Source organism: Vipera berus (assembly GCF_964194415.1).
Source record: "Vipera berus genome assembly, chromosome: 1".
In the NCBI taxonomy this organism is placed as follows: Eukaryota; Metazoa; Chordata; class Lepidosauria; order Squamata; family Viperidae; genus Vipera; species Vipera berus.
The window spans coordinates 217,935,098-217,961,629 of record NC_138202.1 but is presented as its reverse complement, the minus strand read 5'-3'; the positions used below and the strand labels follow the sequence as shown (position 1 = coordinate 217,961,629).

At 40.1% G+C, this 26,532-nt stretch overlaps 2 protein-coding genes across 11 annotated transcripts in view; one reads left to right on the top strand and one right to left on the bottom strand.

The window, feature by feature from the left end:
- The window catches only part of NOL10 (nucleolar protein 10), a 40,300-nt gene extending 30,681 nt beyond the window's left edge, over positions 1 to 9,619 (bottom strand). For both annotated transcript variants that reach the window (XM_081333008.1, XM_081333009.1), the window contains exons 1-8: positions 9,530 to 9,619; positions 7,585 to 7,630; positions 6,255 to 6,353; positions 5,589 to 5,666; positions 4,047 to 4,084; positions 2,886 to 3,022; positions 1,719 to 1,784; positions 884 to 944 (exon numbers count right to left, since the gene is read on the bottom strand). In XM_081333008.1, coding sequence (XP_081189134.1) covers positions 884 to 944; positions 1,719 to 1,784; positions 2,886 to 3,022; positions 4,047 to 4,084; positions 5,589 to 5,666; positions 6,255 to 6,353; positions 7,585 to 7,630; positions 9,530 to 9,595 — 591 coding nt within the window. In that variant the 5' untranslated portion in view covers positions 9,596 to 9,619. The remainder of the gene's footprint in view (positions 1 to 883; positions 945 to 1,718; positions 1,785 to 2,885; positions 3,023 to 4,046; positions 4,085 to 5,588; positions 5,667 to 6,254; positions 6,354 to 7,584; positions 7,631 to 9,529) is intronic.
- A 4,491-nt stretch (positions 9,620 to 14,110) lies between these two features.
- Positions 14,111 to 26,532, top strand: part of ATP6V1C2 (ATPase H+ transporting V1 subunit C2) — a 28,043-nt gene continuing 15,621 nt past the window's right edge. Inside the window, exons 1-6 of one of the 9 annotated variants that reach the window (XM_081313276.1) lie at positions 14,111 to 14,449; positions 14,731 to 14,795; positions 15,649 to 15,740; positions 16,100 to 16,263; positions 17,586 to 17,653; positions 21,019 to 21,104. In XM_081313276.1, the coding sequence (XP_081169402.1) occupies positions 15,692 to 15,740; positions 16,100 to 16,263; positions 17,586 to 17,653; positions 21,019 to 21,104 (367 nt within the window). In that variant the 5' untranslated portion in view covers positions 14,111 to 14,449; positions 14,731 to 14,795; positions 15,649 to 15,691. Of the gene's footprint in view, positions 14,450 to 14,482; positions 14,796 to 15,648; positions 15,741 to 15,965; positions 15,985 to 16,099; positions 16,264 to 17,585; positions 17,654 to 21,018; positions 21,105 to 26,532 lie in introns of those variants that run through there. The other 8 variants (XM_081313277.1, XM_081313282.1, XM_081313280.1 and 5 more) reach the window with 8 other exon arrangements.

Below are 26,532 nucleotides of genomic sequence, written 5' to 3'. Positions count from 1 at the left end.
TGCAAAGTCACTTTTTTCAGTGCCTCTGCAACTTCGAACCGTTGCTACATGAATGGTTGTTAAGCCGAGGATTACTTGTATTGCCTGGGTGGCGTTTGAGCTTCAGGAAGTGGAAGAGGATTTTTCAATTATGGTGTGTGGAGCCTGCCTCGCCAGGCTGTTCATGATGGCCAGCTGAATAAGGATAAGCAGCTGAATCTCAGCAATGGCCAAGACCTCTTTGAAGGAAGGGAGGAGGTTCCAGCAGCCCTGAAACAGGTGCCACCTATCTGACTCCTCAAGCAGGCAGCCTCTGATCCATCTTTGATGGATGACCACTATCCAAACTTGTTCCACAGAAGATTTTTGTGAAAGCAGTAGGTCAATAATTAGAAAGCTCTAGAGGATGCAGCATTATCTGGATCCGTGGCAGTGTGGATTCAGGCCTGTCTACTTAGGAATAAACCTTGTTGAGTTTAATAGAATAGATCTATCTACTCTTAGATAAAAGGGTAGATAAAAGGGTAGAGAAGTGAAGCTTCAATAATTGATCATTATTATTTAACTTTTTTACAGTAAAATGCCTCCAGCCAAAATGTATCAAACAACAAAGAACAGCCAGCAACATCCTTTTCCAGGATACATTTTTCCATTTCCCAGTTATCTTTTCTTACTTCCAAAAATCCAATGCCCTTTGCTCAGTATTTAATAGGTAACATTTGTAGAGATTCTCCTGCTAACATTTTCCATTAACAATTTGGAGATGACTTTTTAAAATATATTTCTAGAAGCTTTACATTTTCCTTACATATTTTCCTATCTCCCACTTCTGGGCACGTGATGCTGTTCTGACCCAAAAATTGAACGTTCTTGACCACGAGTACACAATTTTAAACTCGCTTACCTCAATCGTCCCAGTGGCAAATAAACCATGTACAGGATTTATGTCGCATACATGATTCTCTCTAGAAAACAACAATAATAAATGTTTAATACAGACAGGGAATAAAATCCTCAAGAATCATGTTTGTTAGAAACATTAAAACCAATCAAAATATATAGAAAGCAAAAACATTATAGGACAAATCGAATGCAGTGGCTTGCATTTGAATTGCTGTATTTTCTTTCTGATGTAAAATATGCATCATAATATAAATTCAAAACCAGAAATTATCACAGAAGAAATAATCAAACATTTGCTTTCCCCCTAAAATATCTCAAATACAAATGTTTTAAATCTTAATAGGCCATCGTGGTCCAATATGCAGGTGATTTAAACAAATGCTTTATAATCTGGGTACAAAGCAGAGGGATGTGTATACTAAACTCTCAGCACTCAACTATTATTCCTAGTTCAAATGTCATGAGAAGGTATCTTCGCCTAGTGAATCATGGCTTGTTTTACAACTTGTGGAAAGAAAACACCAAAGCTAAAAAGAAAGTGAGGGCTGCAGGCAGAAAGATTCCTTCTGCTTTTGCTGTACTATTCAGCCGATTTTAGAATTAGTGCAATAACCCAATGCTGACCATGAATAGTTCAACATTTACAATGTACATATAGTATTGTATATAAATGTACAAACACAAAGACATACGGACACATACATATAAATGCCAATACCAGATTGCTTAGAAATTAGCTTGTGATCTATCTATGGTGTTTTTACAGAGATCTTACATAGTTTGGCTCCACCTACTGGAAAAAGATTCTTACATTAGAAAGCCGAAGATATACTTACGAAGCATCTGTTTGTAGAGAATTCAAATACCTTCCTTGTTCCAGATTTAGCCTATATATTTCAGAACTGTAACAAGAAAGAAAACACTCACTTTGCTTTTGATTCCTGAGTTTTACAAAGAAAGATAAAAACCATGCAGGCAAGAAAGGATGAATTAAAGACAGTTCTGCTAAAGATAAAGAAGATGACTGTGATGGAATGAAGAGCCAGTGAGTAGATTGGCTCTTCGCTATTCCTCTCTGGACAGGAAGAAGACTTGTGATGGTCCACAAGTGCTCCACACAGCTGTTCGTCCCAAGGAGACTGCAACACAATCGTTTGCTGCATGTTTAGAGCTCTTGGAGACAAGAAAATAACCATCCTGCTCAAACCACAATCAGCAACTTTAAGGACACTAGGTTTGCATATTTCCTTTTCTAATAATTTTTGGCCATTGCTTGTGAACTGCTTTTTAGGTAACAGGAACATCTGGATTGACATGACTGAACACACCGGGTGAGTGACAAAAATCCCAGTACTGTACAATACTTCTGTATTTTTGTAACAAAAACGACATGGAGCTGTCTCTGAAGTCAAGAGGAGATCAGCTTGCCTTGAAAGGGAGTTTAAAATAATATGTAATAAATGTAAAAAGAAACTCAAAAATAATCCCACCTCCATTTTGTTTGGGGCAGTGACAAACACAATCAAACTCTCAAGATTCTGTAATTCTATCCTACAATAGTAAAGAATATTTCAGCAATCTCAACTGTGTCTGTTTCTTGACCTTGCCAATCTCAAAGGTTGATAATTCTTATGCTTCCATGGAAAGGACTGGATTATGTTTCAAAGTTGTAATTAAACATAAAAAAGCTTTTTAAAATCTCATTTAATTTTCCAAGATTTCCAGTTATGATTTTTGCAGTTCTTTTACAAATATTTTTAAAATTTAGATCCTTATCCATGTGATTGAAATGCGCACAAATATATTAGAAAACTATTCGATTTCAGAAAAGCACTGCAGCAACTGTGCTTGACTTATATAGAAATGTTTATCAAATAATTTTATCACTTTACTCAGGGAGAGAAAGAAAATGATTTTTTAGGAAAAAAAGAACTAGTCAAAACTATTTCCCGTATAGAAAAATAAAAGTAGAATTTAATAATGATTCAAAACATCACAAATACCTTGCTCCTACAAAGTATAAGTCACAGGATGGATAATGATACGAGAAATCTCTTCCAAATTTTGGTATTCTTGTCCTGTAATAACGGCCATGTTGTGAATGGAATTCCACATATCTGTCATTGTGCAAGAAAACTATCTGAAAAATACAAGCCACAAAACTGCATTGGAGAGGATTACTTCTCCCAACTGATACTCTTATAAAGCGTTATTGAAACAAAACAAGGCGATTGTTTAAAACAAAGAATTTATCATTCAAAAAAACTACATCACTAGGGCTCTGTAAATCCTTGAAAGGATGATTTGCTCCAGGAGTTAACTAGGGCCTTTTTGAAGCAAAGCTGCAAAATGAAGCCGTACCACACTTATCTTTACTGAAACAAAGGGGAATCTATTTCTGCATACAAAGAGATTGTCCCTGGTCACAGTGGCTACTGCTTGTACTGCAGTCCCTTGAGGCAGATCACACCCGGCCTCATCTCTGCCAAGGTGGACCAATGCATATCCAGGAAGTGCTTTTTCTCACTGAGACACAACAAGGGTCTTCCAAAAGTGATGCTCTTCAAGCATCCTCCTTATCTGGGATGGTCTGAGGATTTCTCCTCTGGGCAGGGAGTTGGACTGGAAGACCTGCATGATTCTGTGACAAGGTAAATCCTACGAAGCACGTGAAGCTTGTTTCAGAAACGGAGAAGATACAAGGCAGAGGGACGTCACATTCGTTCAGTTTAGTTCTCTCTTTTGTAAGGGTATATCGCAGGAGTTACAAAAAAAATGCATTGCGAATTTTACTCTATTAGCTTCACACCCGCACACACAGACAGAGAGACACACACACACACAAGAGCCGGTTTAGTGCAGTGGTTGAAACCGGGAGCCCTTGAGTCCTAGTCCCACCTGGGGCACAAAACCAGCTGGGTGACCTTGGGCCAGTCCCTCTCCCTCAACCCTGGGAAGGAGGCAAAGAGAAAACACGTCTGAAAAACCTTGCCAAGAAAACCGGAGAGACGTCTCTGGGTAGTCTCCAAGGATAGGACATAACTGAGCAAAAGAGGAGAAAAGGTTCACACTGCGAGCTAAGCCACGGTATTTTTTTTAAACCGTGGTCCCAGATTTACTACTATTTACACATATAATTTAAAAAAAAATAAAAGCTGACATACCTTGGAGTAATCATCTGATAAAATGTCAAATGTGACTACTGGGGAGATGAAAAGGAGATTACAAACGGCAGTCAATCACTGAGTAACTATTTCACATCATGCTTTACCCCACTGTCTCAACACTTAATTTCACCACCCGTCAAACGCTCTCTGATCTTGCAGCCAGAGTCAGGGGCCAGAGCTGGACCAGGCATGGCCATTACAGCTCTCCACTTGCCTCCTCACCCCAACTTTTGTCCCCTGGGCTTTTGATCCATGGTGCTGCCCCATCTTGAACCAAGAACCTCCACAGCAAGAAGAGCAACCTGTCTTTCAGTCCAGACTCTTCCTGCTGTAGAAAGGTTTCAACCTCTCCCATTAGGTTCAAGGGCCCAAGAGAAGCAATGGCAAGATTTATTTTTTGTAGGACATTTGTACACTGCCTGATTCTCTTTGACCCTGGAGCCCCTCCAAAGTTGCTTTCGTAGCTCTCCATAGGCTGCCTGCTTTAGAATCAGTTATATGTAAGCCAAGAGGGAGTAGCTCTGCACTCATCCTGGATAAGCAACAAATGAGTGCAAGTCTACTTATTGTTTAAATATCCTGCCCAGAACACAGCAGTATCGGTTTGTTACAGAACGTTGTATCTTCTAGGTGTTATATTAGAAGATAATACTCAAAAAACCCCAAGAGATCATTCCCTCACAGAGCCCAAAGAATGAAGAGGAGGATCCATGTCCAGCAAGCTTTGTCTTTCAATCTTTCTTTGTTTAAAATCAGGAATATTTCAATTTCAAACACAGTGAAGTTTTTTTTAAAAAATTCTGGTTTGCCAGAGTCATATTATTTTTAAAGAATTAATACAATTCAGTTTTCTACAATATATTTTCCAAAGAACAAAAATAGCATGCATTGAAACTGCTACATCTTCATTCTTGGAAGACCTAGCTTTTCCCTTGGCATTGTGGCCAAGATGTTGGCTAAGCCTGATTGGTATGAATGTTTTATTATATGTTACGGTTAAGTTTTGAAGTCTCGATTACATTATAATTTACTGTATTGCAGGGTTCCCCAACCCCAGGGCCGTGGACCAGTACTGCGCCGCAGCATGCCAGCAACCGGTCCACACAAACAAGGAAAGCCCCATCCACAGGATGCAGGCAGCACACAAAATCACGTACTCTCCGGTCCGTGGAAAAACCATTCTCCACATAACCAGTCCCTGGTGCCCAAAAGGTTGGGGACCTCTGCTGTATTGTATTGGTTTTATTTTATTTTGCTTTATATTGGGTTTTTCATGTATTAGCTTCCCAGAGTATTATTAGGTTGAGATGATTACCTCATAAATTATAAAAATAAACATAGTGCAACTATTGCATTAATAAGAAAAAAATTCAGACCACTTAAGGTGCAACCCCTATCTGCTCCCCAAGAAAAATACTTCATAGACCAGAGGTGTACTTATTTCTAAATAAATGTGGATTGAATTACTCTCTGAGATTTTGTTTTTCCTATGTGCCTAATTTGTCCATATTGTTTTCCATCATAATCAAGATTACTAACCTTCAGCATCCAAGCATCTTTCAAATTTCATGGATAACTGATAGGTATCAAAACATCGGACCCTTGGCTTGTATGTGCCTGTTAAAAATATATTTCAAAGTGAAAAGGAAGATTCAAAGGTTGATTTCTTTAAGAGATTTTAATCTAGAAATTAATGAATGGGGAAAACAAAAATCGTCTGAAATTTTGTTTAGTGAAATTCAACAATGAAAATGGTCCTAGTTCACACAGTATAAGTTCATGCTTCATATGCAAATGAGTTTCCATGCAGGCCAAATATGTACATATTTTATAAAAACTGCCATCCAGGGCTCCCATAGCAGCCATTTTATAACAGCGACCACAATATGTCCTTAATACTGTTTAAGTGTGTCCTTGGGACCAACAAATCTTTTTCTAATTTCAATATTACATCAAAATTCTTTTCAATGCTGTAATATAAAAGAAAATTGAAACATTAATGCATCAGATATAATCTCTACTCACATTATCTTTCTTTAAGGCTCCCAAATACACAATGATTTACTCTCCTAACCTTTGCAAGATTTAATGCCAATAGACACTATATTAGATTTGTGTGTAATCTCCAGAATCCAACCCAGCATTCCTCAGTCATAATTTGATTTTGCAGGTTTATTAACCGGACCTGGTTTTAGTCAAACTTACCTGTTGCCATTACGTACTGCCCATCTTGTGACACCTTGATCTTGGTGCTAACAGCAGGCATTTCAAAATCTTGGATAAGTTCAATTCTTCTATGAATATCTTTAAAATATGAAATAAAATTTGAAGAAAGACTGCATAGCAAACGCATCACTACCGTTGCACAATAGTGGCAACAGCACTGCTTAACATTGCCCCACTTGGCCCTAAATACCTTTTGTATACCCTATCCTTATGCAATTTCCTCTGTAAAATGTTACTGCAGAAACACCCTCGCCTTTTGTTCCTCCTTTGCAATTTACCACACAGCACTGCTATGAGCCTTGCATCTTTTTCCACAAATGTGCTTCTGACACACTAACAAAAGGAAAGAAAATGTATCCTTCAAATTATCTTCAATCCTTGCTAACAACATGAACATATCTATGTGGGGTGTTTTTTTTAACAGTATAGTTTTCCCATCACTTTTTTCCTATAATGATTTTTCTATTTCTGTCCAGCCTAAAGCCTTTGGATTTGCTGATGATCTCTCATTAAGGTATTAACCAGGTCCAATTCTGCATAGCTTTTTCAAGAACAAACCCAGAAGCTGCCACCTGCAGTGACAATAAAATATATTTTTTCTTTTGTTGATCAATTTTTTTTTGTCAGTTTCAGAGTTTTCAGTGTTCCCATTACAACACTGAAATTTTGTTGTTTATGTCTCTTGGGTCAGTGTTTCAGGGAATTATCTCATTTTTTTCCTCCGCATGAAAAATACTTTTTAGTTTAAAAAAATCTGGCTTCATGTATACTATGCTAATTTGGAAAACGTGTGCTCTGCTATTTAAAACTCCTTCTGTGCTCCTAAGCTTTTAATCAAACATAGTAAGTTCAGAATATTCTGTACTGACTGACACAACATGCCAACTCTCAGAACAAGACTAACTAGAATTGAAAAAAGGAAGAAGTCACAAAGGCACTAGAATTACACTTCTACCAGACATTTATGCACTAAAGGACCTCACTCACGGAACATGAAAAAAATAACTTTCAAATCTAGATGCTGTAAAAATGTCTGTAGCAACCGTTCAATCAGCTAAATTTCACAAGACACTGTATTATTTTTTTAAAAAAAATACTTTGCCGGTTTAAGCACAGACAAGAAAACACCAACATAAAGAGAAGGCAGTGAATGTTCTTCCTCCCAACATTAATAAAATACAGAAGCTATGGTTGATAGGAACATGTCTTCACCTTGGTATCACGAAAAAAATTGTTGGAATCTGAAATAATATTAACATGCACGAATGAATATAAGAACTCTTTTTAGAATAAAATAAGGGCAACTCACCAACATTTTTCTTTTGCAGTGCTCTTTTTTTTCTGTCAGAAAGCCACTATAAAGAAACACAAACAAAAACGCTGAAGTTTAATGATTTGTGGAAAAGACTAGGTTGCTCAAGGCCAGTTTATATTTTAAAAAATCTTCAGCTATACCCTCTCAGTTTACAAACATTAAAAATACAACAAAATCAAATAAAACAATAATTGTAGCAGGATCCAACACAGTAACTGCGTATTCACAAGTGCTGAAAAGTCACCTGATTCTGTAACTTTACAGCACAATAACATGTTACCAAATTAAGAACTTGGGGAATATGTAAGCAGTTGATTAGAAATTTTAATCTCTACCGTGCAGGTGTTTTCAAGATAATTCACTGCAATCCCTGTAGCTTTGTTTTTCTTTCAAGAAGCTGGAGACATTATATTTGCCTTATCAGCTTACAAATCTTAGATCATGCAATAAAGATCTAGTGAATTTGGTACAGTAGTACGGCCAGAAATGTGCTGTTTCAAAAAAATACTCCCAACTTTCACACAAAGGAAGTATAACATTTGCAAAATAACATGTTAAATACGTAAAAACAACTTTTGCCAGTTTTGTATCTGTCAGCTGTAGTAGAATTTAATTTCTAGCCAATATACCAATAAAATATTGACTCTTAAATAGCCCAAATGTTCACAAAAACAAGAGGGGGGGGGAATGCTGCATTTTTTCTACTTATCCTGAGAATTAGTTCAAGGAAGGTACACTTCTTTTTTTATAAGATTTTTATTGATTTTTTCATACATTCAATACTACTTGTTCATCAAAGGTGTTGTTTGAGTTTTACATTCACAAATGCAGATTTAATTCCTAATCCTTTATTCTTTCCTCTAGCGGCTAGCCATTGATAAAATAAGTCCTAAGTTTGATAATATTCTGTTTCTTTTTCTTTCAACCTCAAAGTCACTCTACCCATTTCCACGCGTTCTAGTATTTTTTTAATTATTTCATCATCTGATGGTATTTCTTCATTTTCCCAATATTGTGCGAATATAATTCTTGCCGCTATTGTTACATGTAAAATCAAATATATGCTTTGTTTATCGGCCTTTTCTGGCACTATGTCTAATAAAAAGAAAGGCACACTTCTAAATACCTGTACTTACACTTTGCAGAATTCAGTATTAGACATACATAGGACCACACTGTGAGCGATATTACTTGTTTACCAACCGGTCGTTCAGCAACCATTCAAAGTTACAATGGGCTGATTTAAGACCCTTCCTCGAAGCTGAGGCCCTGGCACCCTGCCCACGGTCATGTAATCGTGGTTTAGGTGCTTGGCAACTGGTGCACATTTACGTTGGTTGTGATATCCAGCAGTCACATGATCACCATCTACGGCAGGGGTGTCAAACTCAATTTCATTGAGGGCCGCATCAGCATTGCGGTTGCCCTCAGGGGGCCGGGTGGGTATGGCCAGGGTGGGCGTGGCCTACTGGGTGGGCGTGGCTAGAGTGCGTATGGCCTACCGGGTGGGCATGGCCAGCTCTACATCGTTCGCATCAAGAGTGCCTATGGGGGCCTGGGCAGGAGTGGGACAGATCTGAGGGTCTCTGGTAGGAGGAGGGTCTCTGGGCCAGGGCCAGGGCAGCGGGGACCGTTCCCTCACTGTTTCCAGGATGGCTTCAGGGGCCACATGAAACCACTTCGCGGGCCGGATCTGGCCCCCGGGCCTTGTGTTTGACATGTCTGCAATAGATGTTTTTCGTAAGGCCAGAAATACCCTTTCCCGGTAGCGATCGCCTTTTCGACCTGTATTGATAAGGAACCTGAAGCGCAGGATCCGCCTTTGGGCACAGCGCGGAGCGAAAAGGCGCGCGCTCTATTGCTAAGAAGCGCAGCGCGCGGGAAGGCGGAGCGCGCGGGGAGGGCAAAAGGCGGGGGTTTCGCGCTCCCGCATTCTCACCTCCGGCAGGCTCCGGCCGGCGCTCAGGCTGTAGATTTTCACTTCGTTGAGGCTGGAGACCTGCATGCCGCCCCTCTTCCTGGACGAGTACCGGGCTTCACTTCCGGGAGCGAGAGGGAACTCTTCCGGCCATAGAGTGGAGAGAGAGAGAAAAAACAAAAAACAAAAGACTGGAAAGGCGGCGGGTCGGGTCATCACAGATCGTCAACCACGTGGTCCTATCTGAAGCGCTTTTCGCTTCGTCCTTTCGGGTTGGATCTTTTATTACTTTTTCCATTTGGCTCAGAAAGGAGAAACTGGAAAGGAAGGTTTCCGGCAACTCTGAACTTGGCTCTGGGTTAGGTGGGAAGTCCCTTCCCGAAGTGCATACTGGAACGTGTACACGGAATCCTGACCCCCCCCCTCACCCCTTCTCCAAAGAATCAGAATCAGAATAGAGCTTGAAGGGACCTTAGAGGTCTTCTAGTCCAACACCCTGCTCAAGCAGGACACCCTATACCAGAGGTAGGCAACCTTGGCTCTTTTATGACTCGTGGACTTCAACTCCCAGAGTTCCTGAGCCAGCACAGCTGGCTCAGGAATTCTGGGTGTTGAAGTCCACAGTCATAAAAGAGCCAAGGTTGCCTACCCCTGCCCTATACCATTCCAGATAAGTGGCTGTCCAGTCTCTTCTTTAAAACCTCCAGTGTTGAAGCACCCACAACCTCTGAAGGCAAGCTGTTCCACTGATTAATTGTCCTCACTGTTAGGAAGTTTCTCCTTAATTCCAGGTTGCTTCTTGATTAGTTTCCATCCGTTTTTTCTTGTCCTGCCCTCTGGTGCTTTGGAAAATAAATTGAACCCTTCCTCTTCATGGCAGCTTTCTGGCAAAGCAGGGCCAAGTTCCCACTCTTCCTTCTTCACTGCTGTATGTGGCCTCAGATGTGTTCTTCTGTGCCAGTTGGTCTTTATGCCCAAGTTTTTCCTTGGGCTGAATGAGGGCCCAGCAACCCCCATCCCAAAAAAGAGCAAGAAAGAAAGCCGGAGGTGTTTGGTCTTGGTTGCCATGCTGATCCTTGGAAATTGTCTTTTCCAGGAAATCCCATTTTATTCTGGAGGAGCATAGTGATGGCTTTCTACTCTCCATTGCACCACACCACTTTTTGCTCAATTTCCCCAGAGGTACTGGGGTAAAACTACCTTTTCTAAAGATGTGAAAGTCCGTGTCTGACAAAAAAGGTGGATGTTTAACTCTTGAGTCTTCATTCGTCCTTTGGATTAGCCAACTGCAAATGACAGATTTGAAGTCTGCTTTTACAATGGTAATCCAACACACTTCTACAATAGGCAATAATAGCAGCAGCCAGGGTAGTTTGTTAAGTAGTTTTATAAAATTTGTAGGTAGCATACAAAGTCAGTCCTCAGCTTTTGACCATGATTGAGCCCAAAATGTCTGTTGCTAATCAAGGCAGTTGTTAAGTGAGTTGTGCCTCATTTTACAAACTTTTTCACCACAGTTGTTAAGTGAATCACTGCAGTTGTTAAATGAATCGTGTGCAATATAATATTCTTATTTTCATTATGATTTCCACATATTGAAAATTAGCCAAGATTTCTTCCATTTTAACATTTAGTACATCCTTTCATATCATTACATCCAAGTATATTAATTACATTATATCATTCTTAACATAACCTTAACCTTAATCAATTTCATTTAAACAGCTCAATATTTCAATTTAACTGTTAAGCAAATCTGACTTCCTCTATTGACTGTCAGAAGCCAGCTGGGAAGGTTACTTCTGACAAAGTCAATAGAGGAAGTCAGATTTGCTTAACAGGACAATGCAACTATCATAAATACATGCCGGTTGCCAAGTGCTTGAATTTTGATCATGTGACCATGAGGAGGCTGCAATGTTGGTTGGTGTGAAAACCATACATAGCTTTTCTCTACTGTTGTAACTTCAAACAATCAATAAACAAATGGTTGTAAGTCAAGGACGTACCTTTGAAATTAACAGAAATATATTAAAAGCCTTGGAAGAATATACTATAACCATCTTTGCTAACTGCTAGGCATATCTTTCTGGAAAGCCATTCTGGAATAAGAGGGGCTATCATTGAAACAGCCCTTCCGCTGCCATCTTCAACACCAGAGAGTTCCCAGAGCAAAACTGAAATAAAATTAGGGTGCACACAGAAGTACAAAGAGGTGTCCCCCCCCCCCAGGTACTGTGATCCCAAGCTACAAAGAGCTTGGTGATTAAAATCAGCACTAGAATTGTGACCAGAAATCAAATAGAACCAGTGAAAAATCATATTAAACTGGCCAATTATGTTGGTAACATCCTATTACAATCTTGCTGCAATGAGTATGTATATTTCTCTGTGAATGTATTTCTTATATGAAAGAGAATAGCTAGGATATATATCTGGGGGATTGATTTTAAGCAGTTAATGTTGATCAGTACTTATTCAATTAATTTCTTTCTTTTAATTTAGAGTTTGTGAATGGCATATGGGCACATAAACATACATGATGTGCAAGTGTGTCTCATTTGTATGTTTACTTGAAATGAAATAACTGTTGACATTTTGAACTTAGATATACTAATATCAGCTAAAAACTTATTTTAACTGATGTTTTAACTGCTGTTACTATAGCTAAGTTCATAATATTGGGAGCTAGCCCTAGAGAGGATCTTTGTCTCCATTTAAATAGATTATTTTTGTCTATTATTTATTTTAGAAGTGGGTCATCATAATGTATGTTTGTGTTCCTTTCTAATATAAATACAATAAATGAATATTCTAAAGCATCTTAAAGGCAACCACACAAAAATTACATTGCAATAAACTGAAATATCCAGGCAAATCAATAAGGCTTTATTCTAGGCAAAAGTCATTCTGCAGGACAACAGCTACAGTTTAAGTACCAAAACAAGCCTAATCCCTGGTTGAAATAAATAATGAAATTGACTACTAAATATTTTGTGTAAGAACTGAAATTCGTAAACTGGAAACCACTGGTTTTCAGGCTAGACCAGGGGTCAGCAACCTGAAACAGTGAAAGAGCCACTCAGAACCGGTTCCCTCAGAAAAGGAAAAACTGGGAGCCGCAAAAAATGTGTGCGCATGTGTGTACATGCGTGCATGTGCAGAACAGGGTTTGACTGAAGAGTGGAGACAAGGCGAGATATGCACCTACCCTGCATATTTGAATTGATTGGTTGAACTTTTTTAGTCCCACTTTTTTTTGGGGGGACTGCACATGGCAGAGGACTGGGAGCCGCAGGAGATGGCTGAAAGAGCCGCATGCGGCTCCGGAGCCGCGGGTTGCAGACCTGTGGGCTAGACTGAATCTTTATTAAACAGATGTCTCCCAGCTTTAAGGTCACAAAAAGGACATCCAAATTTCACTTGAATTGAAAGGTTGAAGAAATGACCTGGAATTTAAATATTGGATGAAACATATAGGCAAATTGTCTATGATTTCTGATTTTTCTGCAAGAAAACTTATCTAGCCATATCATCTGAAGTTCCTGTTTATAATCAAGTTGCAGAAATATGAGGTGAAGTGTCTGTAGATTTATTGCTGGTCTGGGCATGAAGTCAGCACATCAACACAAAAATATTGATATAAAAACTGGCAAACAGCATACAGACATTATTTCCAAGAAGATTATGCAAGCAGAGTCATTAAATCAGAATAGCATATACAGTCTTTATTTTTTTTATTTTTAAAAAATCACTATCTGCTTTTGTAAATGGTCACCAACCCTTTGGTCATAGATTATTATTTGGGATCAGAAGGTCGGCAGTTTGGCGGTTGAATCCCAAGTGCTGCATAACAGAGTGAGCACCTGTTACTCGTCCCAGCTTCTGCCAACCTAGCAGTTCGAAAGCACGTAAAAATGCAAGTAGAAAGATAGGGACCACTACGGTGGGAAGGTAACAGCGTTCCGTGCGCCTTTGGCGTCTAGTCATGCTGGCCACATGACCATGGAGACGTCCTCGGACAAGCGCTGGCTCTTCGGCTTTGAAACAGAGATGAGCACCGGCCCCTAGAGTCGGAAACGACTAGCACACCTTTACCTTTATACATTCACAAAAATTGACATCAGTGGTGTTAGTTTCACTGGGTGTGCAAAACCCTCTGATCAAAAATTTCTGAAATAAGTTTTACTTAAATGCAGATTTCCTCTTTTTTATTACTTAGATCAATATATTATTATTAATTATTATTATTATTATTATTATTATTATTATTATTATTATTATTATTATTATTATTATTAATTATTTATTCAATTTGTATACCGCCCTTCTCCCGAAGGACTCAGGGCGGTTAACAGGGCATATATAAATAACAGTATATTGATATATTGATATTCTGCTCTATTGTCTTGGAATTTTTACAACTGGAATTATATGTTTTTCCCCTCACAGAATCTTATTTTGTGAGGGGACAATCATATGATGACAAGATGACCTCTTATTTTTAATTTGAAGAGGGAAGGAAGGAAGGAAGGAAGGAAGGAAGGAAGGAAGGAAGGAAGGAAGGAAGGAAGGAAAGAGGCGCCAGCCCTGAAAAAAGTTCTAAAGCTTCCCCGTCTGGATGTGTGCGCGCCTCCATCGTCTGACGAAGGACCCTGAGGAATCGTCCATCCCTGGCAGGCACCTCGAGATCTGAACCAGGCAAAAGCTGGAAGGGGGAGGCCAAGGAGGAGCTTCGGCAAGCGCCACTGGCCAGAGGAAAGCGGCGGGATGGGTCTCTCCTCCCTCCTGCAAAAGGCGAAGCCGCAGCCGGTGGCGGTTCAGCGGGTGGCTCTGCGCCCTGCCAAGTCCATTCCTCCCCCTCCGGCGTCTCTCGGAGCTGCGCCTGCTGCCGGCAATGAAAGGGGCCGCCGCTACAAGGTGAGGAACACCTGTCGTGGGGTAAGTAAAGTTTTCCCACCGCCTCCTTAGGGAGGTCGGTTGCTGCGCTGCTGCGAAGCTCCGGCTGGGAGGAGGGCGCGCTGCGTCGCTGGCTTCGAAAAGAGACCCGAAACGCTTAACGCGAAATGATCGGATCGGATCGGATCGGCCTCGGGGGAGTTTTCTTCTGCTCGGCCCATTTTATTCCAACTCGGATCTCGGCGTTGCGTCTTGGGAATAGAATGCGCTATTTGTTAGTCGTTGAGCTTGGCCGTTTACATCCCTTCTGTTTCTAAAAGCAGTTAGGAGTGATGGGAAAGGCATTTTCGCCCAGCCGTTGTGAGCTACTTTCAACATCCAAGTAGACGTAAGTTATCCCAATAAAGCTGAAAAGCAAGCCTAGTTTGTGATATTTTTAGGATGCTTTGGTTGTTTTGTGTTTGAAAGGCACAAGGCATGGATCCATCCCAGGCCATTTTAGAAAGGGGTCATTTTTTGCCTTGGAATCAATATTCGAAGGCCCGCTACTAGATAAATTAAAGGTTAAATGATGAAGGGAGAATTGAAGAACGTTGATTATGATCCCTTTTTACACCTATTACAGCTATAACCAACCTTTTCCCCTTCCTTTCATTATGCTTTCCATTTTTGAATGATCTTTCTGGCTTAAAAGATGGATACATAGGATCAACCACACTCATTTGTTCCTAATGGTAGTGGGCAATTTCTGCAGATGGCAGCGTCCAACTAACCTGGCTTTCTCTGAAAAAGCTAAGCAAGGAGAGAACTGATTGAGGAAAAGATAGGAGACCACTAGGAAATCCCAGGGCTGAAGGCTAGGTTGGAAAACTGAAAGTTTCCCAAAAGACAGCTGTGGCAAACACCTTACTGTGAACATAGATGTATCCATCTAATAACCAGAAGTCAAGCTCAATGTAGATAATATTTATCTTTTTTAAAACTGATAAAATCATCATAGATGCTCATATATGAAATGCAGAAGGAGAAAACTCCTTCCTCTGCACTATTTCTCATAATGCCTTAGTGATTTTATACATACATTTCATTGTTCTGATACTTCTGAACAGAAGTAGATTTTTTTTAAAAAAAATAAATCTACATCATGGCCAAGCCAATATGGCAACAAATATATATTAACTGCCTGTCAGTTAGATTTTTACAATGAAGTTGATTTTTGTTATTTGTTTTGCTACTTCTAGTATAAAGATGAAGGACAAATACGTCTAGAATATATATCCTAGCATGCTGGCTGGGGAATTCTGGGAGATGAGGTCCACACATCTTAAAGTTGGCAAGTTTGAAAAAAAAAATGCCTGAACATTCTTTTCAGATAATGCTTTTTGGATTGGAATTATGAATAGATCAGCCTATTACTTCTGCAAATAATTGTGAATTGTTCCATGTTCCAGCACCCTTGCAATTAAAAACTCCTCCCTACTAACCAATCCAGGCAGGGAGGGGGGAAAAAGGGAACTACTTGCCTGTTGGTGACTTTGAAGAGAAGGTCACATTTAATTTTAGATTTGAATTGAAAGGTGATAGAAGTTTCCCTGTATGGACTGAAATACCAATACCTTTTTAATTTTTTAATTTTTTTAAAGGTTTAGCTGATCTATTTTTGTGTTTTTGTCCCCCCCACCCCTTCTTTAGTTATAGTGATTTGTACTCAGGGATCCTTTTCTACCATGTCAGAGTTCTGGCTAATATCAGCTCCAGGGGATAAGACAAATTTGCTTGCCTGGGACAGAATGAACACCGTGACTTCGAAAGCCAACCTGTCCAGCAACAGCAAGTTCGCCATCCCTGACCTCAAGGTAAAAGTTCGACGAAAAGTTAGAAGGGGAGGGGGGAAAAGGAAGAGCAAGACAAGAACAGGGCAGGGATCAAGCATATTTCTTTTTCTTTTTCTTTTTTGGTAGAATGGGTCTCCATACGAGGAAAATTAGTCTGAATTATATCTTTCATTCTGTAGCTTTCTGAAGTGCTTGAATTCTATGCGCCATTATTATCAATCAGTGGGTTAATTACTAGCAGAAAAGTCTGGAGGTTTAACTTGGTTCTTACTCAAGCTTGTCATTTGCAGAAAATCTCAAAGAACTTTAGCTAGACAATCTATGAGCATCCTTAATGGTTATTATTCCAATTAATTAATCAAAGGCAAGCTCTGCCATAGATATCTTAGATAGAGACAAATTAAGTAAGATTTACTCACAAACAAATGTATAGGCAATTGTAGCATTAATAAACTAAATCTGAATTAATTCAATAAGGCTTAGCCCTAAGAAACCATACATTTCGTTTGAATGGAGAGTCATCACATTTTAATGGGTGTCTATAAAGAAAAATTGTGTCATATTTTACCATAATTGATTAAAAATCATAATTTGTACCAATGCTGTTAGCATGTCTATTCAAAATAGGTCTTAGTTATTTTAATATTTGTGCTGTATAGACTTTTATCATAATTTAATTGACAAAACTTCAACTTATTAAATTACTTCTTCAATAACATCCTGCACTAACAAGTTAGCTTATTTTGGTTAGAGTACTAGAGGTAAAAAAAATACAGGGATTAATAATATGACTATGATAGAAGTGCTGGCTGGTATCTGAAAAATCACCTTCACTATTGGTAAGATAGTGTTGGTATCTTAAAGTGTAATAATTTCAAGAAGAGATGCAATGAATTTATTTACTGCAACTGCTTTCTGCCCACATTATATATAAATAAGGTAAGGCTCTCTCATTTTAAAGATGAAATGTTTCTTCCTACTGAAGTTTGTGAGGAAAATATAGGTTCTGTTCAGTGCCTTGTGATTGCATATACAATATACTGTGAGCAATAAAGCTGTTGAGGAATACTGAGAATAAAAATAGGGAAGAAGTCTTGTAGAAGTGGGATTATAATCACATGATGACATGCAGTTTTTCTTTATTTAGAATAGAAGAAGAGGCATTTCAGTCATTTTCCATTGAGAGAAAATATTCTCTCTGATTGACTTTAGCTTCCTCCAAGTGTCCTTAATACCTTGATTACACCAAAGGGCATCCATGCCAAAAATAATAAAAAAAGATCAGGCAAAACAGTGGTGTAGCTCTTCTGTTTATGTTAAAGTATTTGTGTTCCTTTCCACAGGTAGGAACTCTGGACACACTGGTTGGCCTCTCAGATGAGTTGGGAAAACTCGATAGTTTTGCTGAAAGGTAAAATAGAACTTATTTACTGCACACAAACACAAATGGATGTTGTTTTTCCAGGTCACAGGGTTCCTGCCTGAACCCAACTCTGACTTGTTTAAGCTTGGCCTTAGAAATCAGCCAGATCAGGCAGGTTTGGCTTTATTCTGTTTAAAAAGAAGAGTTGGGTTTAAACTCCTGTGTTTTATTTTGAATCCAGTATGTTTGGATCTAGGGACACAGCCTTTGCCCCAAGGTAATCAGCAAAGTCCCTGTGAAAAATGTTCCCTGCCCTCTTCATCAATCTATTCTATACAGTTATTCTGAGGAGCCATTACAGATATGAACCCAGGACTCGTGGTGAGAAATGTGGGAGAAATAGCACTTTTTGCAGAAGCACTACGGATGCTTTTAAGAATATTGAAATAGCTCTATTATTTCGGGAAAAATGTCCATCTATAGCTAAATCTGCCCTCCCCACTCCCAACTCTTCACTGTTCAGTAATAACACTGATAATAACCGCTACTAAGAGACACAGGACTACTAAGATGCATCAGCACAGAATCTGGGAAAGAAAATATAGGGGTGAAAATGAAGTGTATATTTGAAACACTATAGTGAGATTTGGCAGCCTAGAACAAAAGTTGGATTTTTTTGGGGGGGGGAGGGTGGATAGAATGCCCCCCAGTCCTTTTCCCTTTTTACAGTGAAAAGCAGAGTCAAATGGGCAAGGCAGATAAGAAACCCTACTTTCTCTCATTTCTTTTTCTGAATGCCCACTTTCCAATTCTCTTTCCCCTTTTGTCTATGGAGATTCTCAGCCATCCAGGTCATGGTTGTCTCAAAGGTGGTTTTTCAAGTCAACTGGATTATGTCCCCCCCCCTTTGAGGAAAAAGACATTTTGCTTCTCATCCAAGAAGCTTCATCAGTTCTGGCTGGATGGCGGTGGGGGAAATATCTTCTTCTTCCTGAAGAGAAAAAAAAACATTGTCCAGTTACATTTTGAAAAAGCAACTTTGAGTCTTTCCCCTTTTCTTCTTAGTCCTTGCATCTCTAGGAAAGGTGAGAAGTATGAAGTTGTGTCTTTTATTGAGCGGTTGGGATTTTTTTAAAAAAAAATGCAGAACATATGGGCCTGTTATTAAGAAATAGATTTGCTTCTCCTCAGTGGAACACTGTTTCTCAGAATTCATCTGTTTTCTAACTAGGCTTCTAATACGGGTACTCTTATGGTCACCAAGAATTCAACTTTGCTCTATGCGTAGACATCCATTCTTAATTACGGTGTTGCCAAAATGACAAGAAATGGGTTGCCACACTGTGATGCACATTTAATCTCTTGCCTGCTCCCCATGCAGATTTTCATTTTCATTTATTTGTTATTTATTTATTAAACTTCTGCATTACCCATCTCCCCTAAGTAACTCTGGGTGGTTTAAAATAGCATCATAAAACAATATAAACACCTGAATAAAAGCGGAGCTAAAAACAGAGTTAAAAACAAGTTACAGCTTACAAGTTAAAAAGTTAAGAGATAAATATTTTTTTAATTTTTTTTTAAAAATAAAGTTTTAGAAGGCTGCAAAGGTTATTAATGAGGCAACAGGAGTGCCACCCAGCCACCAGCCATCCCCAGGGTTGCATCATACTCTTAGACCACCACCCCCCATGCTAATTGGAAGACCCACTTCTTAACTCATTTCTGGAAAACCAGAAGAATGGGGGGAGGGCAAGATTTTCCAAAGGGCAAGGGCAGCTGAAGAGATGCCTCATAATGGCAAGGTTTTTGCCATGAGGATTCAACCCACATTTGTATTAACTGCATCATTTTATAGAAGAAGCCGAAAGTCTGCCGGGGAAGCTCATCTGATGAAAGAACAGACTTGTGTGTGAGGCTAGGGTGTTATAAAAATGAAAGCAACAGATGCTGAAGTCCATGGACAAAGAGGAATTGGTCTGAAGCTAGGCCAATGAACTCAGCATTTATATTACAGTTTGCAGAGAAGCAGGTTGATAGTGGAACTGTTATTAGATCAACATATGCAGGAAATGCTGGTACATCTAGCTAGGCAGCAGAAACCAGCCAGCGCTGCTTCTGACCAGCGTGGCAGGGAAGGGGCAAGAGTTTTCAGGGTCTCTTGTTTCCCTGCAGTTTTATTACTTATTTACACAAGGAGGCTGAGTATTTTTCCATGTCACTTTGAAGCAGCCCGTGGTATTCTGATGCTCTCTGCCCATCCATTCTTGAGTTGTTTCCATCTCGGATGACCCGCTCTCCTTGCAAACCTATTTTTAAATGCTCACCAAAGTTAAAATGGTATAGAATAAAGATGAGAATCCTGGGGAATTTGGGTGGAGACTTAATACTTCAAAAGCAAGTTAATGCCCATTTCTAAATACGTTTATTCTGGAGGAAGCGCTTTTGGACTTTTCCAGTTCTGCTGCAGCAGTGTTCCATTACATGCACAAACGCACACCCGAAAGAAAGGAGCATCTGTGGATCCCATGGGCTTCAAAAGTGCTGCTTGTAGGGTTGCTTGTAGGCTACAGTTTGAAGCAAACTACATATATACACACTCTGATTCCAGGTGTGCTTTTTCCTCTTCTTGAACAAGCCATGCCTTATTTTCTTGACAACGAGAGCAGTTGGGAAACAGACTTCGTAACATAAAGAACTTACTAGGGCTGAATTATTAGTTCCATCAATCAGAGTTGGGGACAAATCAACAGGAAGTCATGCACTTAGAACAGGGGTGTCAAACTCAATTTCATTGAGGGCAGCATCAGCATTGCAGTTGCCCTCAGGGGGCCGGGTGGGTATGGCCAGGGTGGGTGTGGCCTACTGGGTGGGCGTGGCTAGAGTGCTTATGGCCTACTGGGTGGGCGTGGCCAACTCTACATCGTTCGCATCAAGGTTGCCTATGGGGGCCTGGGCAGGAGTGGGACAGATCTGAGGGTCTCTGGCAGAAGGAGGGTCTCTGGGCCAGGGCCAAGGCAGTGGGGGCCGTTCCCTCACTGTTTCCAGGATGGCTTCGCGGGCCACATGAAACCACTTTGCGGGCCAGATCTGGCCCCCGGGCCTTGTGTTTGACATGTCTGACTTAGAATGAAAGAAAAAAGTATTTTCTTATTGTTAGTACCAGAACTCAACAGATATTTTGTACCATACCCAACACATACTTTAAAAAAATAGCCAGTTCCCTTTGTTGTTATTGAAACTCCCTGTTAATCCATCACTGGTTTTGATCTGTCATTTGCTCATTTCTGCCTACACATTGGTTCTCACTTTAGTGACTATGAAAATGATTTTTTTTTTACTATCTAGTAAGTTATTTCATGATTCTCGAATTAAATTGAACTAAAATGTCACTGTTTTGTTCTTGTGTGAAGTGTAATAAAGAAAATTGCCCAGTATATTGGAGAAGTTTTAGAAGATTCAAAAGATAAAGTACAGGAAAACCTGCTGGCCAATGGAGGTAGGCCTTGAAATCATGGATATATTGTTGAGTTTGGATGTTGTTTGTTGTTTTCACTGAGTTTCCAGAAAGAATCGCTGGAATTAATATGCTCGTTTATTAGAAAATTAGATGGTGCTTCTAGTTTTAGAGAATAATACTTTTTCTTCACTGTATATATGATTAAAAATATGATTGTTTTATAAGGAGTCCAGATTCCCAGAGAGATGACTATTACTCTACAATTCCATACAGATTTATTCTCCAGATCACAAAGTATTTAATGGTTTCTAATGATACGGAGAAATCCTTAACGGCAGTCAGCAGTGAAACACTTAGCACAAGAAAAAATTACTATAACAGAAGGAAATCAACTCAGGCTAAAATGACATTTTAAACTGCAATGTCTCAAGAACATTGCAATTGACAGCTTTTCACAGGCTAAAGTGGGACATGAATTGCTCCAAATGCAGCGTTAGTTCATACCTACACACAGAGGTTTTTGTGCAATCTACTGAAAATTACCTTTAATGAACTGTTGAAATGACTATCGATAGCATAAGACCAGAATGGAATTCTGTTCTTTGGCAGACATCTTGCAGAAATAAGGATGCCAAGTGATTACTTTTTAAGTCAGGTATTTTTGAAGATCAATAATTGCACTTACTATATTTCAGGCACAAAGGACAAAATGAAATGTCTAAAGGGTATGTTGTGTTTGGGTGGCAATGTGTCTTGGCCAGCATGCTCTAGTGTTTTTAATAATAGAGTGGAGCCCACATCTGGTTGTAGGGGTACAGTGATCAGGTTACGATGGATTTCTCTAGTAACAACCCCGTAGCTTGATCACCATCTCCCTATGACTCAGATTACTGCAGGTTTGCATCCTAGATTACTGATGATTTTTCCTTTGCCTCGGTCTTTTTCTTTCTTTTTAACTTAACTTTTTAACTTAACTTTCTTTCTTTTTAACTTACTCTGCATGTATAGTGAAAGGAACTGTGGTGACTACTGGAATGTGTGAAACTTTTTGCATGCATCTGTGTTCTTATGATCAGCTTGTAGGCCGCTAAGCTTGTAGGCCGCCCTGAGTCTTCGGAGAAGGGCGGGATATAAATGTAATAAAAATAAAATAAAATAAATAAGTTGTATCATCAGTGTTCTTAAGCGTGCAAAACAAATTATTGTACTTTTTACTCAGTAGATCAGTTGAGGCTACTGGATCTAAGCTGTAAAAATTCAGATGAGGGTTTGGGGCAGCAAACATAACTTGCTGCTGCCACCTAGTAGTTATTTAGATTTTGCAGCCCTTGTCTACTATACCCAGGGCTCTTCCTCACAGGTGAGGGCTGTTCATTAGTCCTTAAAGGGGAAAACAAAAAACAAAACCCCCAACACACACCATGTTGGCATTAGCAATGCTGTCCCTTTGCCAGTCTAAATTCTCGCTGGCTCATCGTACTTTCCTTATGTAGCTATTGTAGCCATTTTAAGGAAAGGAAGTGGTGATTCCCCTTGTTTCATTTCATGTCCACCATGTTATGCTTGCTGATTAGGAAACAGTCACCAATCTATTTCCCTCATGGGTGGGGAGTGAGGATGGGTGAATTAGATGATTGGTTAGAATGGCAGATTAGCCCACTATGAAGTTGCCAGACTTACACTTAGTCCTCAACTTATGACCACAACTGGGAACAAAATCTCAGTTGTTGAGTGAAGTGCTCATTAAGCAAGATGCCCACATGATTGCTTTGCTTAATGGATGCAATCCTGGCACTTGCAGTTGCAGTCATTAAACAAACTTGTGTGTCTCCCAGGGCCTCCCTCATCCCTTGAGACATCATATGCTCATTTCGTTACTGCTCTGTCTCTCCACTCAGAAGCTGAAAATCCTCTTTGCTAAAACCCAAACAGGTTTTTCAGCCCTCGAACAAAGAGACACTCCACACACAACCTAGGCCAGGCCTCCCAACCTGCCTCTCTGCACCTGCCTGAGGAGGTCCATGCTCATTACTCTACCACGCAGCCTCTCTCTGCTGTGCTTGGATTTCAGCTCCCCTTGTCTCTGGAAGCTCACTGAAAGAGCTGCCTGCTGGAGGATTTCATCTTCCCTCCATGCACAGAAGGAAACTCCTTCCGTGGGACTCAGGAAAAGATGAAATCTTAAGGATTTCAGCTCCATTTCTGCACTCTGCTGAAGGAGTTCAGCTCCCCTTGGCAGACAGTTCTTTCAGCCACCCCCAGAGGTGAAAAGGTGTTCTCTCGGCAGGTGGCAGCAGCAGCTTGCAATCTTCCCTGCCAGCTTCCTCAGTGACTTTCTGGGGAAGCCAATAGAGCAGACTTCAAATGATGATCACATGGTTGCAGGCACATGGCAACTGTTGTAAGTGCAGACAGATTGCCAAGCACCCAGATCATGATCATGTCACTGTGGGGATGGTGGTGCAACATTTTGTGATGGTTGGAAGTGCTTTATGGACCGTAAAGCACCATTTCCAAGGACATTGCACTTCCTGACTCTTGTTAAACAAATGGTCATAAGCTGAGGACTATGGACATGGGGATCGGGACATGGGAAGAAGTGGAAGGGACCACTGCCAGAGCTCCTTGGATCACTTGAATTTATCAGTCAGATCATTTCTGAACATGTGTAGGTTGTCCTGAAAAAGTGCAAACCCTGTGTTCCAAGGTAACTTGGATCCACAAGTATGGAAGACAAGCAACAGAGGTGAAACAGGAGTTCCGATGGTGTCAGCAAGTGACTTTCCATTTTAAGCATCTGGCAGTAACCAAAAGAGAACCACGCAGAACATGTGTGTGGCAAAACTGACCTCCTTAATCACACCATTCTGGATGGTCTACACATAATCACAACAGATATCATTATGGCAGCTACCGCTGTCAAAGCCAAAATAGAGGGGACAGACTATCCTGTCCTCCCCTATCAAGGGGGATATATGTGTCCTTGATGGGGTGTGCAAAGGGTCACAAGAAGTGAAGCTACACAAAGTGATCTAGGAGCACGGCCCAGTGGGGATAATAATTCTTGTCAGCAGCAGCAGCATTGGAAAGCTTGTCATGCACCTACTGCTGACAGACCATAAGAGCACATTGTTGGCAGAACCTGACTCTTCCCCTGCAGTACAGGACTCGTGCTTTTTCAAACAACACTAAACCCACTTATATATTTTAATCCATAATATGAGGGAGACCATGAGTTCTAATCCTGCCTTAGCCACGAAAGCCAGCTAAGTGACCTTGGGCCAGTCACTCTGTCTCAGCCTAACTCACCTCAGGGAGTTCTGTTGAAATGAATGGGGCAGACCCTGTGAGCAAAGCACTCTCTGTGCACTTAAGATGACAGTCACAAGTTATAGTTCTGTAATGGATTATTTGCATTCATGGTTTATTCAAAAGAAATGAGTACAGAAAAAATATTGGAGAACTACAGTGAAGTGCGGCACGGTGGAATATTCCTGTTTAAAATCCATTTCCTTTCCTTTCAGGAAGGAGACAGAGAGGCTTAAGGCAGGAGTATCAAATCTTGGCAACTTTAAGACCTGTGGACTTCAACTCCCAGAATTCCTCAGCCAGCCATGCTGGCTGGGGAATTCTGGGAATTGAAGTCTACAAGTCTTAAAGTTGCCGAGGTTGGACACCCCCAGTTGAAGGGAAAGGAAAGCGCCAGTTAGTTAGCACCATGCGCACTTAGGGTGCACTTAGGAGTGTGTACTTAGGAATTTTACAAACATCTTTGGAAGGAGTCCATTTGCTTCTTGAATGTCCCTACTGAGCTGTCTCCTACATATTTTATAGAAGATGAAGCCTGTTGATTTCAGATCTCCAAGTCCTAAATTCTTGCTGTGCTCATTAGTTTTTCCGCACCCAGGAAATATAAGAAGGTAAGGTGACTCTTTCTAGGAGAAGCAACACTCTAGAGAAGGGCTTTGAGATACCAACAGGGAGCCAGTCTGATAACCCAAAGGAAGGTGATTGCTGTAGGCATTTGAAAGAGACACACTGTCCACCAAGGCAGAGGTCACCACACCTGCTTACGTGCCTGTCAGTCATTTATTTCCTTAGACCAGGGGTCTTCAAACTCGGCCCTTTTATGACTCATGGACTTCAACTCCCATAATTCCTCAGCCAGCGTGCCTGGCTGAGGAGTTCTAGGAGTTGAAGTCCATGAGTCATAAAAGGGCCAAGTTTGAAGACCCCTGCCTTAGACCATCTGGATTTTGACTCTGTACGTATCCAAATGCATTGTGAGTGTTTAGTCCCATATGTTTCTTGCACACATATTCGGTTTCGCTTAATAATTCCTTTTTGGTTTGTTATTAAGGCCTCATTAAAAAACTACACAAAGTTGCTGGGGTGTCACTCTAGAAGCATCCTTGAATGTACTTTCTTCTGTTTTTTTTCAGCTCCAGATGTTTGTGTGTGTTTGTCCATTTGTTTGTTCCTGCACACGTGTATTATTTAAAAAATGGCTTTAAAAAAAGTACCTTGCCCCACATTAGGTCCCCCCCTAATGCCGTCGGTCAAAGAGTGTCGACTGGCGGCCCCCAGGGGGAGGGCGTTCTCTGTGGGCGCGCCAGACCTTTGGAACCGTTTACCGGTGGAGCTCCGGATGGCTCCTGACCCTCGCTCCTTCCGACGTGACCTAAAAACATATTTATTTGAACAAGCCGGCCTGGTCTGATAGGTTTAGGGGTATTTTAACATTTTGTATTAATCTATTTAATTGGGCTACTGTATTTAATATTTCTTTTAATTTTTATATATTGTATTTTATTGTATTGCCCTGTACACCGCCCTGAGTACTTCGGGAGAAGAGCAGTATAAAAATTAAAATAATAATAATAATAATAATAATAATAATAATAATAATAATAATAATAATAATAATAATAATTATTATTATTATTATTATTATTATTATTATTTCTGCTCTCCTGCAGTATCTCCACGCTACTTTTGATGTCACAGCAAAGGTCACTTGAAAGCTTTTGGGTGGTACAAGGAGGGCTGCAGCGGGGATCCCAGCATTAAAGCATACAATTCAGGATCCAACCCTTCATGTATTCCTTTAGTTCTGGTTTCTCCCACTGCCTGGCAAAAGGCCCTTTATGCATCCATTAATAGTTATGAATTTGGTCCTTATTGAAATACTAATCCAATTAACATTTTAAAAGCTCCATCCCCACTGAAGAGCTATAGCTAAGTCAAGCAGAGGGGGATTTTTCTCCTGTAACAAGCAGGAAAATCTGTGGATATCTCATTTCAAGCAGCTTTTATGTTCATGCAGAGTAATGTAGGTTGGTAGATTTTTGACACAAGTGAAATTTACGTGAGATTTTGCACACTATGAGTATGTTAGATAGTCTCTGCACATGTTATTTTTTTAATCCCTCTGGAAATAACCCCAACATCTGATAATAAGTTTATA